Source organism: Paramisgurnus dabryanus, chromosome 13 (genome assembly GCF_030506205.2).
Source record: "Paramisgurnus dabryanus chromosome 13, PD_genome_1.1, whole genome shotgun sequence".
Taxonomy (NCBI): Eukaryota; Metazoa; Chordata; class Actinopteri; order Cypriniformes; family Cobitidae; genus Paramisgurnus; species Paramisgurnus dabryanus.
In genome coordinates this window covers 6,231,855-6,252,543 of record NC_133349.1, presented here as the reverse complement: position 1 = coordinate 6,252,543, position 20,689 = coordinate 6,231,855, and the positions used below count along the sequence as shown (strand labels likewise).

The window sequence follows — 20,689 nt, the reverse complement described above, 5'->3', positions numbered from 1 at the left end:
CCCCTAAACCCAACATCAATGGGATGAAAGCAGATCATCATAAAATGTAAGAATGAGATTTGCACAAATTTATTTCCCCTAATTGGTAATTTTGTAAAATAGTTACCAATTGCCATGAGGTTGTGTTGGATGCCTCTTAAAGGAAAACACCACAGTTTTTCAATATTTTACTATGTTCTTACCTCAACTTAGATGAATTAATACATACCTATCTTTTTTCAATGTGTGCCCTTTTAATCTTTGTACAGCACATGTGTTAGCATTTAGCCTAGCCCCATTCATTCCTATGGCTCCAAACAAAAGTTTTATTTTGTGCCACCATACTTACTGGTATAACTCCTCATGTAAGAGTCTTTAAATATGGAAAACATGTGTTTGATGGCTTCTAAATTAATTCCTGTTTAGATCCTAAGGAATGAATGGGGCTAGGCTAAATGCTAACACATTCACAAGGCACTGTAAAAAGATTTAAATGCATTTGGTGGATTTTATTACAGCGTCTTAAAGTTCCTTCCACAATTCATTTCTTGAGAAACTACATGCATGCATTTTTGTTTCTGATTCGATCACAAATGAGCGCATATAAATAATCCATAAACTGTTTTTGTTGTGTAGACCACAGTACAACAGTCAAGAAGACATGACAGTGATCTACAGCATACTGAGCGACAGAGAAAAAACAAAGACCTTTGAGCAAATCTAAGCATTGTACACTTTTAAACCCAGCTGTTGGGTTAAGTTAACCCAGATTATTTATATATTTAACCCAACAATGTGTTAAAACAACCCAGCATTTGGGAGTGAAACCTAGCAGGCTGGGTTTGTCCTTTTTTGATGCAGCACTGGGTGACATTAACCCAGCTTTTCTGAGTCTGAGTATATATAATGAGTTTTAGCAAGCATGTGTATATATGTGTTTTTTATTCAAAAAATCATGAAATGTCAATAGTTGTGTATACATTTAAGGATGAATACAAATATTAAAGATACCAACAGAAATGGATGAATATGAAAGTATAATTGGTTTTATACATTACAATAGATATAAAAGCATGAAAGAAAAAATATGTACAATATACAGTAAAAAACATCAGTGTTTAAATCTATGTACATCTTTGCTGCATGTATTTACAGTACATCTATTTGTTTTTAACAATGTAGGATTTTATAACTTGATAAGGCATGTATATAATATTTATATAAAACATAATAGTTACTTCTGTCTTAACGCAAAGACTTTATACAATTATTTCTACAAGCATATGTTAAATGCACAATAAATTAACAGTAGTGATACCCTGGAGAAACGTTTTGCTCCCATTACAGTAATAATAAAATATCAAACTCTAGTTAAAATTTAAACCGGACAATAGCTGCATTTCTGCTTGTTACTGAACTTACTGTACATTCAGATTAAGCAGCATGGATCACAAACTCGACACTGTTCAAAGTTCAACATACATTCTGTACACAAATACTATTTAACTACTACATGGTTTGCATCACACAGGATCCAAACTTCTTCCTGTGATTCACAGTCGTCTTGCTGATGTTTGTATGTTTGTTTTAGACTGACGTGCTTTAAGGTAAAGTGAGATACGAGAAAGTATTTGAACAGAAAAATAGCACGCTTTTACCTTTAAGCACAAAATCAGACATCCTGAGATGAATGTGAAGTTTCGAATGGTGCTCTTGATCTACGACTCTGTAGCTGGATCGGTAAGGCTTGGTTTTTTCCTAAAAAAAGACACGACATGTTATTTTTATGACAGGTAGTAAATACAGAAATATTAAGAGGCTGCTTTCTGTGTACATGAAGCAGTCGAGCTGTTTTGTGTTAAATTTTAGCAGGTTTTTAGTGGGAGAGTATATAATGAAATATAAAAGATCATTTTTGGATTAAAAGACAACAATGAATAACAGTTTGACTTTAGCTCACCTAAAATTTATGTTTTGGCATTGTTTTACTTCCAGATTGTCATTTTAAACCTTCATTTATATGATAATTTTTTAAGAATTGAGACTGTAGGCCAATGTTGTCCATGTTATGTCACGGTGAAATAAGGCAATACTAGGGTGAATTCCCTAGTATAAATAAATTTTTTGTATAATCAAGTATAATCAACTTCGATTTTTTATCTTGACTAGTGATGAGTTTAACTTCAATATTTGAACTTTATTTATTAAGTTACAGCAACTCATCACTAAGAAAAAAGTCAAAGTGAATTATATAGAAAGTTTTAAAAAGGTAATATTTAAAATAAATTGACAGTGTAAAACCAGGGTTAAATAGAGCAAATACTGACAAAATTGAAATTACATTTTTATCACACTGAAAAATATTATTCATTCATTTTACCCAAAATTAACTAAAAATAAATAAATAAACTAAAAATTGAAAAAATAAATAAAATAAAAAACTTTTGTTTAAATGTAGCTTAAATAATTTGACTGCAACCACTTATCTTAAAACCATTGAGTAAATTAAAATAAATAATTTTTTTCAGTGCATTGTGATCTTAGGTACAGCATGGATGACATTATGTTAAATATATTCCCAAAACTACAGTGTTATTTAAGAACACCATAAAACCCATGCCATTTTTTTCTGATGACAGATTTAATAGCTACATCCATCTTTACGAAATTGGTACCTACTCGAATTTGGTAAGAGGCGCTTTGTCAGAATGAACGCCATTCACTGTCCCATTGGATGTTTGAAGTTTGGGGATGCTGCCTCGTGGTAATTCAAGCCCACTCAACTTCATGTCTCTGTATTGAAGAACACAGCTTAGGTGAAATCACAGACAGAAAATAAGTAACCAATAATAACTTGGGATGCACCGATTAATTTGCATATAATCAGTATTGTCAGATAAAAAAAAATCCCACTATTGGATATTGGCAGATGATCAGGGCAGAACTCATGCTGTGTGATTATTTTTAATTTGGTTACAATGACATCATAAATGCAGTTTTTATAACATACTAATTTGAAACAATGAGTAAAAACAAGAAAAACTATCAGTATAGGTAGATTATTCGGAGTAATCAAATATCGGTATCAGCACAGAAATATTATATCGGTTCATAGTAATAAAATATTATTATTACTGTTTTTTACTAACAAACAGGAATAACATTTTCCAATGGCTATAGCTATGAAACTATTAAGCTTTTATAAGATAACTTTTCATGTGAAAACTAAGACAGAGAAAAATCTTTTTCTCTGTTTTGTGCTTTGTAAAGCATAAAGTTATCTTACCCATTTGCATTATTCGCCTCTTCATCCATGACTTTAGAGTCCGATTCTTTGTGTCCGAATAGTTTGCGAGCGATGAAATTAATCAGGCCACAGCGATTTGTATAGCAGCAGAAAGCATCCACAGAGGACATCACCACCAGAAAGACGAACATGACGATACCCACCACACCACCTTTACCTAAACTCGACTGACTAACTGCAAGACAAGAAAACACTCAATGAGGATTCCTTAAAAAACATGCACTCTTTAAAACACTATGCAAAGGTAAACCCAAAATTAAAGCTTTGCAATTATGCTCATATTCTTTCTGTTAAACTAAACTGTACACTTTTTGTTCATAATGATGTCCGCCAAAGTCAAATGAAAACAAACAGCACCATAAATGTCAAGCTACATAAATGTAAAAAGTAATCATGTGTACTGCATCAGTGAAAGTGACAGCATACCTGCTGATGTCTGTGATATTAATGGTAATATAAAAGGTTTTATTTTAATTATTCTTAAAAAAAAAAACTCTGGAACACAAGTTACAGTTTTCCTGGCTTATACTGGTATTGCCAACTGACTTGGTATGAGTTAAAAATTATATGCATATCGGATATTGGCAAAAATCTCTAATCAGTTGTAAGAGTTTTGGTCTTTTATTATGAAGTTTTGTGTTTCATGCTCATGTCTTTTATTTTGAAAGTATGCATTGTAATGGTTGTTTCCCTTTTCTCTTATGTGTCATGTTCTGATTGGTTTACTGTCCCTATAAAAGCCCTCTTGTGTTGCATTGTCTTTGTCAAGCTATGTTTAATGTTATAGTATTCACTGTAGGTCCCTGTTGCCATGCCATGCCATGCCATGCCATGCCATGCCATGCCATGCCATGCCATGCCATGCCATGCCATGCCATGCCATGCTGTTATAGTATTCACTGTAGGTCCCTGTTGCCATGCCATGCCATGCCATGCCTAGGGTGGCCATTCGTGCCAGTTCCGCCGGACACGTCCCGAACATGTTTTCGGGTTCGTTCTCCGAAAGTCGCGTTGCTCGACCGTATACGTCATCACATTTCAGTTAAAATACATTAGAAAATTAAGATTTATTTCTTTTAAGACATACAATCATTGTAGTTTCATTCTTACCTTGAAATGTAACGGTTGCTTTTCTGAAATTAAACCGGAAATATTAAACCTTGATGACGTATGCGGTCGACCAACACGACTTCCGGAGAACGAACCCGAAAACATGTTCGGGACGTGTCCAGCGGAACTGGCATGAATGGCCACCCTAGCCATGCCATGCCATGCCAACAAACAAGGCTCCATGTTTGTTCCTGTAGCTTTGTTTTGTTTAATAAATTGCACTTGAGTCTTTCCTTTGTCTTTGCCTTAGTGAGTATTGTGTCATGAGTCTTATAAGTAATGTTATTAAATCTTACCAGGTTGTGGGATGGTAAAGTTAACATTGGCCGGGCTGGAGGAGCCGTTATGGTTTACAGCGAAAACTTCCATCTGATAGTCAGCGTTGTACTGGAGATTACCCAGATAGATAACACTTTCATTTCCAGGTATTTGGTTTTCTGTCCATTCCTCATTCTCTTTATTCTGTGCGAAAACCGTAAAAACACTTTACACACCTCAATATTACATAACAATACAGAAAATGGTCCATAGCTGTCAACTAGTACGCCTGTGTACATTAAGAGTGCACAATAGTACCTCAAAAGTACATATTGGTACCAAATGTATACTTTAATGGTACTGTCCCAGCTTAAGACCATTTTTTTCTAACAGTGTAAATGATTTCAGACAGGAAGGTAAAGCATAGTTATTAAAATGTTTTCATTAAAAGTGGATTATGTAATGTTATTTACATCAGTGGGTTTGCAATGTTTACTTAACATAAACGGACCATCACATAAACCAAAGGATTTATTAAAGAAATAAAAGATTTCAGACTGACCACTCTGTATCGTACAACGTAGTGTAAAGTTGGTTCTCCATCATTCAGCTGGTTAATGGGGATTGAGACTGAGTTCTTCTCCAATTTCTTCTCGTTCAGAGAGAGAACAGGGGTGCTGGGTTCACCTGAAAGATAAGAAGAGGTAACATAAGACGATTTTTCGCAATACTCTCCCATTGGATAAATTCAAGAAAACCTGAATATATTCATGATGTTTAATGTAAGAACTAAACAACGGTGAAATGCAGTAAAACATAGTCACGTGTTAAAATACAAGGAAGAGTTATGTGAAAAACAATGAATCACTGAATCAATTCATTGGACAGTTTGAATAGATTCACATAAACTGAACATACTGTACCAACTCCAATGCTTTTTGCTACTACAATGTAAAGTTTATTTATTAAAATATTTTCTCTTATCAGAGCTTAATGTATATATAAGTGTAGACACTGTAACTATGTGGTGCTATCAAAACAATCCTATTTGATTTAATAATAATGTTTGATTTTATAATCTTATAATGTTGTATTTGATCAGCATCACAATATAATATCTAACAATCCAGTGGATAAGCTCCAAAATCATTCACTAAGATATAAGAGGTATAAGAATTGAATACCAATATAATTTCATACTGAAGAAAACTATATGTAGGTTTTTCTTCAAGGTCGCTTGTAAAAGTCCATCATCATTCAAAATATGACAGTGAACTCATTTCTACACCTCCATATCATAGTAAACAATTAGGCATGTGTTAGCCTATCAACTGGAGATATGCATTTAAAAAACTTTATTTACCATCTATATGTCAGAATAAGCAATGGATGACCCCGGGTACCAGGAGCAGATGGTAAAGCATGGAGGAGGATCATCATCAAACAGGAATGGACATTTAGATGACAATGAGAAGCAGCATGGGAAGTGAAAGCAAATCATGAAGACATTTGATGAACAAACATTTATGCATGATAAGAATGTCAGCATGACATGGACTTTATCATATTTGAAAAACAATGATATGCATAGATATAATCTGCAAATGTTGCTTAATTTTTTGTCAGATTTTATGCAAGCAAAATCAACTAAATGTGTTTCCTAAAATAAATAATATGGTCAGTTTAATCTTTTAAATCTATCTGCTATTTCTACTCATTTTTTCAATTTCTGTGCCATTTAAGAAGCTTTAAAAAAGCAGTATAGCATATCAGTAATGTCAACTAAAGTTAAAAAGTATTTGATGTCAACTGTACGATTTCAGATTCTGTGCATGCCTTTTATTATAATAGCTACATATGATAATATTTTATGATGTCATTATAAAGATGCAAGTGAAATGAGATGAACAGAGAGGTGAAAACTGTGCTGATACTCACGTTGTGACTCTGTAAAGATCCTCTGCTCGACAGAAAAGTTTCCCTGATAAAAAGCGTTTTTAGCTGCAAATCGAATGGCGTACTCTGTGTATGGCTCAAGCGCTTCGATCACCAGAGGACCTACAAATATAAACATTTTCATCACAAATTTGGTTTCAAAATCATTATTTAAAAAAATAAATCAACAAATGTAGTGGTAATTACTTGTGGACTTGACGGTAACTTGACTCCAGTCGTCATCTGAGGGTTTTTTCCACTCAAGGATGAAATGGGTAACTGGTGACCCTCCGTCCTGAACTTTGGCACTCTGAATGACGATAGAAGATGATGATCCCGCGGCCATAGTGAACTTGGTGGGTGTCTCAGGCGAAGCTAGAGAGAGAACGAGATAGAAAAATTTCCCTGTAAGAATGATCTGTTTTGTTTTGTTCTAGTGATCAAAGAGTTTTGGTTCTTACTTATCAGCTGGAAGTCTTTGGTGGTTGTGCCGGCTACATTGCTGGCCATGCATGAGTAAAAGCCACCATCAGAGGGCGTCACATTTTCAAGAATCAGCTCAGATCCCCTAACGCTCGTCTGACCACACGTTCATGCAAATAAGACAGGAAATACAATAAAAGACAGGAAAAAGTCATTAAGAGCGAACAGAAGACGAGTACGTGGATCAAACTTCCTGCAGATAGAGAATTTCCCCTAACCACCAAATGAAAATTGTAACCAAATTATATTTCCCCGAATCACTGCATTAGCCAAACAAAGATTTATTTGTCCGATATACAAGATGACGACAAACTTAGCTCCTCTAAAGAATACACATCATTACACTTTCATCACGATCAATCCAGTTTAAACATCGGAAGGAGGATGAAAAAAGCTGCTATGAAATAATAACTAAGCATTTATTAGATCTTTCATACCATTTTTGCTTGGCTGGTCTTTCTGACCCACTGTATAGTTGGTGCTGGATGTCCTGTGGCATTGCAAAGAACCGATCCAGTTTCGCCTGGAAGGAGAGTCAACCGGCTTTCATCCAACGCTACTGTCGGACGCTCTGAAAATATCAAGAGGAAAACCATGAAACGCTTTGCTAAGTGGAAGACAAAAAAATGAAAAACATAAATTTGCTGTATATTGACAACCAGTAGCGTGTTTACACACGATGCAAAGCATGCAATTGCATGGGGCCCCATGGCTTTGGGGGCCCCCTAATGGCCACAAGCGGTAAACTTATTTAATGATTAACTTTTGACATCACAACATGCAGCCCAGATAAATAAATAAAAAATCAACTAGACAACAAACAAAAAAGACTCTTGCTTAAGGCAGTGGTCTGTTCCCAAACTGGGGGGCGTGGAGTTATTAAAAAGCGGGGCGTGGCAAGCATAGCTTCGAATGTATGTTGCGTTTATTCAGACCCAAATCTAATATATACTCAATATTACTGTTATGCAATTCAAAGGAGAACCTTAGGCCATGTTGGGGCATTGGGGCCCCAGGTCCTTGGACTTTGCTTAGGGGCCCCAAAATAACAAACATGCAAACTTTACAAACTGCAGCTTTGAACTTTACCGTTCTTAATACTGACATGAGTAAAATGTTACCATTATTAACAATAAGCTGGTTACTGATGCAAAACACTTTCCAAACGGTCAACTTATAAAAATATATATTTATTTTTAAATAAGTAAAATCGATTATCCCATAGATTGAGTTTGGATTTGGTCAATTGAGAGCGTAAATGTAAGCCTTCTGCTTACATGGCACCAAATTCACCATATCTGTGTTTGTGATAAAGATAAACATCTAACGACAGCTAAATGTTTCCTTGGCACAAACCTTTTGCCAAACATAATTTCCTAAATACACTTATAAGATAAATAAAGAAGAAAGCAGATGCATTCAGATAATCACTGAGAAAACATTGCTCAGATTTTATTTTATTCACAGATTGTAAAAAATGGCCGGTAGATGCTAGACTTATCCAGAACGTGTAAGTGAACATTTTTTGTTTCATAATTCATATTCACAATGAAAGGGTGGCAAGTAAGTACGATTATGCAAATCAAATGTACAAACACACCTGAGACATCCAGAAAAAATGTGGCATTGTTTTCCCCAATCTTATTGGTCGCTGTACAGACATACTCTCCAAAATCACTCCTGGTTACAGCAGAGATGGTGAGCTCACTCTTATCCGAGTTGTATTGGTAACGGGATTCATCAAAAGTGGACGGGCTGAGGGGGAAATAAAGAAACATATAGTCAACTTATTCAACTATTGCTCGGTAACACAACTCAAATACGCTCAGCAAAAGTTGATGTACGTACGTTATCCATGAAATGGTTGGGGTTGGTACTCCTTTCACCAGGCAGACTATAGAGACGCTGGTATTGGGTCCGGCAATTACACTCTTTCTTACTTGACGTATTAGTACGGTTGGTGATTCTGAGGAATTAGATGTTTAAAGAAGAAGTTATTCAAACAAATATTATGAATTAAGATTCACCCTGACCACACTAAACCACCACAACAAACATGACTGTTCTTCACGATCCTCACCATTAACCACCACAGAGATATCAAGAGACTTGGTGATGGTGCGTCCTTTGATTTTGCCCTGACAGGTGTAGGTGCCACTGTCTTCCTGCTGAATTTTCATAATTTGCAGGGATCTATCCGGCAAGATTTTGAGATGACCTCTACCTGTACAACATAAGAAGCAAGTGTGAGTGATGTCAGATACATCTTGTAATTTCAGATTGATGAGATGAAATGAGATGAAATGAAGCCTTTAAAAGCCCACACGCACACTTAAAGGAACAGTTCACCCGAAAATGAAAATGTTTGTTTTGTCATTGGTAGAGCATTGCATTACAAGCACTGTAAGGATTTTTCACAAAAGGCTTTACTTTTCTTACAGTGCAGAACGTGCAACAAAAAACAAGTTTGATATAACACAACAAGAATTTATATTTGTGGATGAACTATTTCTGTAAGGTTGTCAATGGTGGCGTTTATTTGAAATGGGGCTGGGCAGAATGTGGAGTTTGGAGCGGTCTCAACACTCCATAACCAATATATTCACAGATGTTTCCCGACCTCTGGTGAAAAACATCTCTCGATTTGGTTTCAAATCGGCACTGCGATGAATGCCCCGCCCACCCCATCTCGACTCGTCCACCATCGCCATCCCTCCATTCTGCCAGCTACAGGCATCACAGAGAGCTAGGAAGGTGTGGAGACCCCCGTACCACATGAATGATCAGAAGAACCTGCTGCGTGGATACCACCCCTACCGTCATCATTAACGATGCGATCGCTCCGATACCACTGGACATCCACCTCAGGCTTCCCAGACACCAGACAGGGAATGCTCGCTGTCTGGCTCAACAGAAATTCATGATATATCTTCGTGGTGCCAAAGTCTAGGTCCTCTGTTCATAAGAACAAAAAAAGTTTATGAGAGCAGTGATAATTCTAGAAATTTAAATTTTGATTTCATTTACCCTCATGTTATTATAAACCTGAATGCTGTTATTTGTACCTAAAGGGGAAAGGTCTGTCCAGGTCTTGCTCCAAAACAGAACAAAATGCATATTAAAAATGTCTGTAGTGACCATTTTTTAATGCTATGGTGAGGTTATAGAAAACTTGGAATATAGCAAATGATTATCGGTTCTTGGACAGGCACGATCATTTTAGAAAGTTGCATTTTTATGCAAAAATAATTGCACAAAATAACAGGTACAGGTTTGTAAGATCATGAAAGTAAATAATTTTTTGCATGAGATATTCCTTTAGAGATATGACTGTAGAAACGTACGATACACATAGATCTGATACTGGTTCCTCTGTGTGCCGTGATCACTTTCGAAAACGCAGGTATAAAGCCCGCTGTCCTTCAACTGGATGTTCATCAGCTTGAGTTTACTTGAGGATTCATCCACTTTCTCGATTAAATGACGATCTTCATCAATCTCTTCATCATCCTTCAACCAGCTGAAATCTCCCTCTCCATCAGCTGAATGTTTAACCATAAAGCAGAGGAAATAAAAGCCAGACAGCAGCTTCTTAGTATTATTATATTTGCTGTGTTAAAAATGTGCCTAAATAACATATACTGTATAATTGACAAAATATCAAGCATTATTACAGATGCCACTTGGGTTTAAACAAACATAAGGTTGCTGTCCATCTAACAATCCTACAGTGAATTCATACAGTGTCATTTTAATAGTTTATTGTCCATAAAAAAAAATAAAACGTACTAACCTTTGCATAAGAGTAGAACATTACTTCCCATCTTCACATCAGGGTCACTGGCAATGATCTCCACTTTAGCATCTAAAATAATAGGAAACATATAAGCACAAATCATATATGTTTTACACTGAATACATGTGTTTTTAAGTTCATCTGTGAAACCTTAAAAAAGAAATAGACCTAAATATGATAAATATGTCACCTAATGCTTCTTTTTAAGTGTGTTTTTCCTGCATCATCCACAAATATAACTCTACTTCTAATATTGGCTGCACAAGGGAAAGACTCAATGGACTTTGGAAATGAGCAGCTTCCCTTACAAAGCAATATTTCTTCCTGTATACATCAAAGACATCCAGCAACAAAGAAAGAAATGAACAATCTAGCGGCTTTTTGTTCAGAATAAACATCCAGGTGAAAGTGATGCTTGCTGTAAAGAAATCGATCTAAATGTTTTGTTTGCACACTGCAAAAAATGATTTTCAAGAAAAAAAAATCTTAGTATTTTTTTCTTGTTTTCAGTAAAAATATCTACAAATTCTTAAACTAAGATGCTTTTTCTTGATGAGCAAAACGACCCAAGAAAATAAGTCTTGTTTTTTGGCCAAAAATATCAAATTTAAGTGATTTACAACAAGCTAAAAAATCTGCCAATGGGGTAAGCAAAAAAATCTTGAACATTTTTCTTAAACACTAAATTCAGGAAAATTTGCTTACCCCATTGGAAGATTTTTTTGCTTGTTTTATGCACAAAATCCCTTAAATGTGATATTTTTGGTCTAAAAACTAGACTTATTTTCTTGGGTCGTTTTGCTCATCAAGAAAAAGCATCTTAATTTAAGAATTTTTTGATATTTTTACTGAAAACAAGACAAAAATACTAAGACATTTTTTTTCTTGAAAATCCATTTTGCAGTGCATAAACATTGTGCAGCTTAGCCTACAGTTGTTAAAATGAATAAGAATAAATAAAATGGTACTTTCAAATTTTACATTTATGCATTTGGCAGATGCTTTTATCCAAAGTGACTTACAGAGATATACATTAAGTCTATGTATTACTAGATAATTAAACCCATGACATTGGCATTGCTGGCACCTTGCTTGACCAGTTATGCTACATGAGTACATGAAAATATCCCTTTTTTATTTAAAAAAAATTAGTAAACTTGTTTTTAGTGAATTGATTATCATTTGTATTCCTATAGTTTTACTACAGATATTATGGACTGTAATGAATAACAGTATCGTTTTACTACAAATATCATAATACCTTTGTAAAGGTACAGAATAAACCACAGTATACACATAATGGTATACCTATAAGAAAAAAAATCACATTTGAAATCCCAGATAAGTCTCCTAAACATCAATGAGAAAAATACCCAGAAATCTCACAAATGTTCCCATAGAGATCTCAACAATGTCACAATTTGAGCTCAGATTTGCCAAGTCTGCAATCAAAAGTCCAGATTATTTTACCTACAATTTACATTCATTTCAAAGCTCCATAATATATTTTTAAAATGGTCTCATTTGTTACAGTTTATATTTTTTCTGAGCAATCTGAGACTAAGAATGACACATAAATAAACACTATTCTGTGAACCCCACCAAATCTTCTGAGCCATGAAAGAGCAACCCCTGACAAATGAATAATACTTAAAGAAATCCATCCTTACCTATGAATACAGAGCACATAAGAAGAAGTCCAAAGAATGTGAGTATAGTCATGGTTGTATTCGTCTGTCATGCACCTGCACTGAACTCTGCTGCAGTCTGAGGACCACGCATGGTTTTATATGCTGTCAGAGACACAAGAGCGAGACAGACAGGAACCTCGTTATCTTCAGCATCTCACTCCTGATTCCCACCTCCCGATGCGTTCATTCAAATCATCCGTCGCGCGCGCAGGGATGCGGAGACGCGCTCCAGCCTCCGAGACGCCAGCGCGCGACCCTCCCCAATTCGCACCGGATAAAACAAACTGAATCTGTCCCATGACGCTTGATACAGGAAGATATTTTTATCTTGTGATCGTGCATTTTATTGAAGATGATAAAAGGCTTGCGCAAGAAACAATGAAACACATGCTCACATAAAACAATACTACACTCGCAGATAAAAGCTAGCTGTCACTGGGGCAGTTATACATTTTCAGAAAGTACACATTTATACCCAAAGAGTGCATACTAGTACCTAAAAAGCACATAACTGTATCCAAATGGTACATACTGTATTAGACCCTTTTTTAAAGGGTACCGTACCGATGGCACAGTTGGTAAATTTTTCTGAGAGTGTACATTTGTATTTATTTTGTAATATATATAAATTTAATTTTGTTATATTTTAAATAATGTAGTTTTTGTTAATTTAAAGGTTTTACTAGATTATTTATTACAGTTTAAATAATTTAAATTTGCTTTTGTACAGCAGCACACTGTAGGCTACAGTAACAGTACGTGGCCTACAGCAATTTACCAATAACAATGTAAAAATGCAGCTTTTTGTCAAATCAAAGTATATTTTTATTTAAATGTAACTTAAAAAAATGAGTTAAACAATTTCAACTTGTTTTCTATAAATTATGTCAACTATTTACAGGTCAATGCTTAAATTGACTTGCAAAACCAAGCTGTTTTAACTTAAAACTGCATTTTTTATGTGCTACACTCCAAAAAAGTTATTCTTAACCCAGCATTGGGTCAAAAAGGGACCTGTTGGGTTAAATTAACCCAGAAAATATATGTTTCACTTTAACAGTAGGTTAAAACAACCAAGCATTTTGGGTTGAAACAACCCAGCATGGATTACAACCTTACGGAGCTGGGTTCGTCCCCTTTTGACCCAACAATGGGTTAATAATAACTTTTTTAGAGTGTACAGTAGCAGAGTTTGAATACATTTATTTGGCTATTTTTCCCAGTTTATTTTACATTCTATGTAAATTAGATTTTTATTTATTATTTTTGTCTTACTATATTATGTTTTTTTTCTCAAATATATAACATCTACAGGAATTGCCTTTTACTTTGCACACACACCATTTACATTTATGCATTTTGTAGACACTTTTTACCTATACAGTGCATTCAGTCTATACTTTTCTTTTCATCAGTATGTGTTTACCTTTGCATTGCTAATGAGATGGTCTATTATGAAATTAATTAAGATTTTATCTGACTTTTAAAACCTGATCTTATGTTTTCACTGCAGCTTATTTTGAGATGGTATGACTTTCCATACATCTGTTTTAGCACAAAATTTACTTGTATTGTCATCTTCCATCCTGATAAGCACATAGTTTGCATTTTTAATGGATCTCAGGATACACTCTGTGTGACAAGTTGAAGTTTATTTGAAAATAAACTTTGGGTTGTTTTGTAAGTGTACATAGATCCTGCGTGTTCCTTCTCAGCTCCCATTGCTGTTTAGGGTTATATCTCTTACTTACAGCATTACTATTGACATATAAATGTCTCACAAGATAGAAACAGACAAAAGAGAACAAATCTTATATGTTTATATTAAGCAATAGGAGCTCTGGTGAACATGCTGAAATGTTGAATTTGTGCGTTTTAAAGATAATGATGTTTATGGATCACAATGCATCGCAATGGATAAATGGTATAATGGTTTGTTCATCTTAAGATGAGTGTGTCTCCTGTCTGAAGGATGTGATGATTATTCAGTCACGTATCACAGTTCTGTAATCAGCAGAAGAGATTTTTTTTATAAACAAACAAAAGGTTATTTCTGTCTTTGCTCGAACAATCCACGTCAGACCCCTGCCTTACCTGCTGTAATAAATGAGGAGTCAGCAGGCGTGCAGAAAACAATAGCTGTTGTGTTGTGTCTCTGTTGTGTTGTTGCATCCTCATGGGACATGCGTGATTTTGACTATTATAACAAAAGTTGGATTAACTTAAAGAGTGTCTTCAATTGGTAACGCCTAAATTCTTTTTTTTTATTAAGAAAAGCATACACGTATCAGAATGTTGTATAATGAAATGAGGGGAAAAAGCAAAAATTAAACAAGCATAATAAATACTCATATACAAATGAACATACAGCAGTAACATATGCATACACATATTAACAACTAAATAATCAGAGAGCGAGAGAGAGGGAAAAAAGGGGTTTTATCCAGAGCGTGTCTCCTTGAAATAATCTAAAAGATTTCAAGAAAATTTCGGGTTTCATTTCATTTAATTTTTTTTAAGTTTGAGGGCAAAAAGTAAGTAAAAAACCCACTGACGCCTACAAAATTTCAACTATAAATTTTCATACTTAAAATCTTCTTAAGTTGAAAAAGCTTAAATTTTTAAGTAGATCTAAGTGAATGTGGCAAAACATTACCACAGTTTTTATTTTACAACAATAGCAAATATTAGTTGATACAGTAAATTCTGAGGGTACAAAACATTTTGTAGAAATTACAGTATTACTGCAGCTGTTTGCCAGTAACTTACTGTAAATTTAAATGAATGTTATTTACTGGAAAGAGTTTGTTCAAAGTTAAATGAACATTAAACATAAACAAGTCTTTATCTTTACAGAATAAAACGAAAAAACAGCCTCATGCAAAGCATTCTGGGAACCAAAATCTGAAGGAAAAAAACGGAAAAAGGTGATAAACAGAAGAGGATTTCTGGTTCCCAGAATGCTTTGCATGAGGCTGTTTTTTAAGTTTTATTCTGTAAAGATAAAGACTTGTTAATGTTTAATGTTCATTTAACATTGAACAAACTGTTGGCAGTAAATAACATACACTGTAAAAAAATTCCGTAGAATTTTCAATGTTATTGCAGCTGGGTTGCCGGTAATTTACCGTGGATTTACATTTATGTTATTTACTGGCAAGAGTTTGTTCAAAGTTAAATAAATTTCAAATATTAACAAGTCTTTATCTTTACAGAATAAAACTATACAATAACAGCCTCATGCAAAGCATTCTGGGAACCAGAAATCATCATCAACCTTTTTCTGTTTTTTGGTCCAGATTTTGTTTCCCAGAATGTTTTGCTTGATGCTGTTTTTTAGTTTTACTCTGTAAAGATAAAGACTTGTAAATGTTTAATTTTTATTTAACTTTGAACAAAATGTTGCCAGTAAAAAACATAAATGTAAATCTACGGTAAATTACCGGCAACTCAGCTGCAATTTCTACGGAATTTTTTTACAGTGTAAGTTTAAATTTACAGTAAGTTACTGGCAAATTTTTTTTAGACTAAAATAAATGTAAGTGCTCTTAAAACTGAAAACAACTTGCACTGATATATCTTAAAATACATCAGTACCCTTTGTTTTGCCTCAAAATGCACACAACGAATGTTTTTACGGCCTAGTCCTGGCTTAAGCTAATCCCTGTCCGGGAAACCACCCCGTAATGTGTTTTTTTGGGCGATAATCAAGTAATATCTGAGCAATCTAAGGGTCTTTTTGTTGGTAATGGTTTATTTAACTGGGAATAAATGAAAAACATCAATCATGAAGCAGCGAAGCATGCAGAAACTTGGATGCAAGCGCTTATCTTCAAAGCCAAAGGTAGAGAAAAGATTTTATCTCACTTCTATCTGTCAAAATAAAAGATCTCATCCCCTGAGTGTGAGCATCCTGGAAATTAGGACAGTGTTTACTAAAAACTAAAAAAACATTCTGGATAACAAATTAAACTTTTACTTGAAATCACTCTGTACGTGAGGATGAATGCTGTGACATTACAATTACTAAACCGCAAGAACGTTAAAGTGCACCTATTTCATTGCTAAAAAACTACTTTATTTTGTGTATTTGGTATAATAATAAAGTTAAAAACACACATTATTTTCCACATACAATCATCATCAATCTGAAAAGCGCTGTGTCTCTGATTGGCCAACTAATCTGTACGTTACAATCAAGCGATTTGTCATAGGGAGGCAATAATACAGGAGGTGCTTAAATCAAGTTACAAGTTTTCGTTATTCTGAAACAATACCTGTTGAGAGAAAAAGGCTAGTTAATTTTTATTTTATTTCTTTACTTTTGCAAAGGTAAGAAAAGACGCCGTTCCTCTGCTGAGCGTATAAGGTCTTATCTTTGGTTTTATTATACTTCTCCCAATAGTACGCTACGATTGAAAAAATGTTTTTCCTCACCAGGACATTCAAACTGTGTCCTCAAAAAATGAGACGTTACACAGAATACCTGTTTTCCATTTAAAGCAAGGTGGGTTCGTCATTAATAATGTTTAGCTTGTAAAATAAATAAATGCATGAATTTATAACCACAAACTGTTCTTTGCATATTTAGTTAGTTGTCATGTTTCTATAAAGTTTCATAACTTTTATTCATATCTATTTGTCTTTTTGGAGCTTTTAGCATTTACTTTTGTCATATAGAAAGAGCAATAGACATTCAATACTGTTTTTTAAAACACAAGCCTTTTTGTCCAGAAATACTCAGAAGGCAACATTTAATCTGGCCACCAGCAGCGAGTAGTCCTGTGCTCTCTAAGAGACCTCCACACCTCTGACCTTATCAACAATGAGGGCAACCGGCAAGCACAACTTCCCAGCACCTCTATGCTGATAGCGGGTCAATCGGAGGCAATGCATGGTCTCATGCAATGGTCCACTGGGCCGCTGGGAATGCAGTCCACCCATTTTGGACCCCATATCAGCGTGATAATCGCCTCGCTCATTTTCTCATTATGAGGGAGCATACGCTTTAAAAGCTGGCTATTCGAAGATGAAAAGAAACCCTGCAATGAGTTATTTATTTTTCTTTCATGCTTTTCTGTTTTGGTGGGTTTTTTTAAGAAATTGTCTTTATTTTTATGGCCTTGTATTACATATTAAAGATAAAATTATGCCTTGTAGTACTTTAATGAATAATTCACCAATGAAAATTAAAATTCTGTTACTTATTCAAACTAATGTTGCTAACACTAAATATGAATTTTGTGAAGATATCCTGGATACTCTTTCTATTTGAAGGAGTACTGTTGCCGTCAATCACTAAAATTACAAAAACTCAATAGAAGTATCACAGAAGTCACATTAAAAACATTGATTCAAATCTAGATATCTACAGTAGCTCTCATTGGCACATTCATGGAAAAAGTAACTACAGTATGTCCAATCTTTGAGCAAAGATTTGTGAGCTGGATATTTTATAATTACTGTTTTGTTCACAAAACTGATTCATATGATTTGTTTATGAATCCAACAGATTCACTTCTCACATTTTATTGTTGAGACAAAACAAATTGTGACAAATTTTTTTTGATTTCTTAAATTTTTATTTAGTTCAAAAGGGACAGTGTAAATACTTACAGGATTAGTCAATTTTCTTTAAAAAAATCCCAATAATTTACTCACCACCATGTCATCCAAAATGTTGATGTGTTTCTTTGTTCATTCGAGAAGAAATTATGTTTTTTGAGGAAAACATTCCAGGATTTTTCTCATTTTAATGGACCCCAATAAAACAGTTTTAATGCAGTTTAAACTTGCAGTTTCAACAGAGTTTTAAAGCACTCTAAACGATAATGAACAATTGGCCTTAACAAAGGGTCTTATCTAGCGAAACGATTGTCATGTTTGGCAAGAAAAATAAAAAATATGCACTTTTAAACCACAACTTCTCGTCTTCCTCCGTTCCTGTGATGCGCCAGCGCGACCTCACGTAATACGTCATCACGTCAAGAGGTCACGGATGATCTATGCGAAACTACGCCCCAGTGTTTACAAGTGTGGAAACCGTTCCGATGTTGTTGTATGTGGAATGATACTAATTCATGTCTTTGTGTCCGTTTATGGTTTAAAATGGTCCGCAAATGTGTGTTTCATATATGTAACACGTGACCTTTCCACGTCATTATGCAATTACATGAGGTCGCGCTGGCGCGTCAGAGGACCGGAGGAAGACGAGAAGTTGTGGATTAAAAGTGCATATTTTTTATTTTCTTGCCAAAAATGATGATCGTTTCGCTAGATAAGACCCTTATGCCTCGTTTGAGATCGTTTAGAGTCCTTTGAAACTGCAATTTTAAACTGCATTAAAACTGTTAAGTGTTGGGGTCCATTAAAGTCCATTAAAATGAGAAAAATCCTGGGATGTTTTCCTCAAAAAAATAATTTCTTCACGACTGAACAAAGAAAGACATCAACATTTTGGATGACATGGTGGTGCAGAGCCGGCGCCAGACCATAACTAACAGGGGGGCACTCGGCTTCCAACGGGGGGCACGCAATAGCAACAATAACTTGCAAAAACAAGACATTAAAACAACAAATACAGCAAGCACACACTCATACAACTGGTACAGACTGTCAGCTCATTTCCCGTATAAAGTGCAAAAGACCACAAACTATGCGCAAAACTATTGAACTTCGACCGCGGCGTGAGCGCAAGCTGAGCTCCGCTGCGCTCGCGCTCACTCGACGCAACAACAAACCGCCCTCGCGCGGCGCAAGCCATTGAAATGAATGAGTTTCATAGTGCAGCGCGTCCTAGCTTTAAAAAAGCCGCTTTACCATAATCACGTCATAATTCAGTTAACGGTCTATAGCCACACTTCACATTATGCTTACATAATTTAAAACAACCTAACTTACCTTTGAAATAGCTAGAGACGGCGTGTAAGAACAATAGACTTCCTTAAAACAGTGTCCTGTAGATTTGTAAATTCCACCTCAACCTCTAATCTCTGAGTTTGAGCCAGTCTGTGTTTGCATGAAGATGGAGCAGGCGGTGCTGGTTCATTCTAAATGTTCTAATATCCATATTTTACACGATCCATAAAATGCCGCGAAAAAACACGTTGCTAGTGTCAAGTCACAAATATGCTAAAGACGTAAGATGGGTGAGACGCGGCAATACATCCAATCAGAGAAACTGGTCTATTTTAATTAAAGAAAACATATATCAACTATATTTTCCTCATTTGATTACATTACAAGTCATGAAACATTCAATGTTTAATTTATTTTAATTATTCTATATATATTTTAAAGTAATTAAAAACTTTGTAGGGGGGCACAACAACCTGTTCAGGGGGGCACTGCCCGCGAATGCCCCCCCATGACGCCGGCCCTGTGGTGGTGAGTAAATTATCTGGATTGTTTTTTAAGAAAATTGACTAATCCTTTAACATCAATATATGTAATGGTACCCAAATTTGTCAGAAGGCTAGTTTTCATTGGTAGCCTTGTCTGGACCATTTTAATGACTTTTACTTTTTTTTTTTTAATTTTCAAGCTACAGTACCAGACACTGTCAGATAAAAAAAAAATGGTGTCTAGCTAGCACCTTTGCAATTCATATTAGTATCTCAGAGGTACACTCTCAGAAAATAAGGTACAAGACAAAAGTTGTCACTAAAGCAGTACCTTTTTAAAAAGTACATTTGTCCCTAAAATGTGCATATTGGTACCTCAAAGGTACACATTGGTACTATAAAGGTACATACTGGTACCTTTTAGGTACATATTCCAGTGACAACCTTTGTACCTTTTTCTGTGTATACTGAAAAGAGTGCATATTAGCACCGCAAAGTTACATAATGGTGCCAGATTTATACAGATCTGTGTCTAAATATAACACATTAGGGTGTTTTGAAGGAGTACTGCCCAGTGGCTTCCAGTGACTTCTTTTTCGCGGATGTACAACGCAAATCTCTTCAAAACATGTATTTAGCCTGTCATGTGCGTGGCTCGTCATGTCAAAATATGTGTTTGGCGAGTCAAGTGAACCTATATGCATCACACGTCATTTCAAAATACGTGCCTGCTGCAGACGCTTCGAAGGGGTTTATGGTAAAAGAGACGCTCGCGTTTGCAGGATAC

The 20,689-nt window shown here is 35.1% G+C and overlaps 2 protein-coding genes across 6 annotated transcripts in view; one reads left to right on the top strand and one right to left on the bottom strand.

The window, feature by feature from the left end:
- cd22 (cd22 molecule) overlaps nt 1–783 on the top strand; it is a 38,681-nt gene extending 37,898 nt beyond the window's left edge. For all 4 annotated transcript variants that reach the window (XM_065298775.2, XM_065298776.2, XM_065298774.2 and 1 more), the window contains exon 8: nt 616–783. In XM_065298775.2, the coding sequence (XP_065154847.1) occupies nt 616–703 (88 nt within the window). In that variant the 3' untranslated portion in view covers nt 704–783. The remainder of the gene's footprint in view (nt 1–615) is intronic.
- Nucleotides 784–906: 123 nt separating this feature from the next.
- Nucleotides 907–12,696, bottom strand: ncam3 (neural cell adhesion molecule 3). 2 transcript variants are annotated; one of them, XM_065298772.2, is made up of 16 exons: nt 12,539–12,696; nt 10,866–10,937; nt 10,417–10,614; nt 9,884–10,027; nt 9,153–9,290; nt 8,921–9,038; nt 8,673–8,827; nt 7,510–7,643; nt 7,051–7,168; nt 6,797–6,964; nt 6,593–6,712; nt 5,217–5,341; nt 4,693–4,858; nt 3,266–3,461; nt 2,659–2,772; nt 907–1,737 (listed from the first exon to the last, which is right to left on the bottom strand). In XM_065298772.2, the coding sequence occupies exons 1-16, from the start codon at nt 12,588–12,590 to the stop codon at nt 1,698–1,700; spliced, it is 2,058 nt and encodes a 685-aa protein (XP_065154844.1). In that variant the 5' UTR covers nt 12,591–12,696; the 3' UTR covers nt 907–1,697. The 2 variants fall into 2 exon arrangements, with proteins under 2 accessions (XP_065154844.1, XP_065154843.1); XM_065298771.2 differs by having other exon boundaries at nt 9,153–9,296; nt 9,890–10,027.
- Between the last annotated feature and the right edge of the window lie 7,993 nt (nt 12,697–20,689).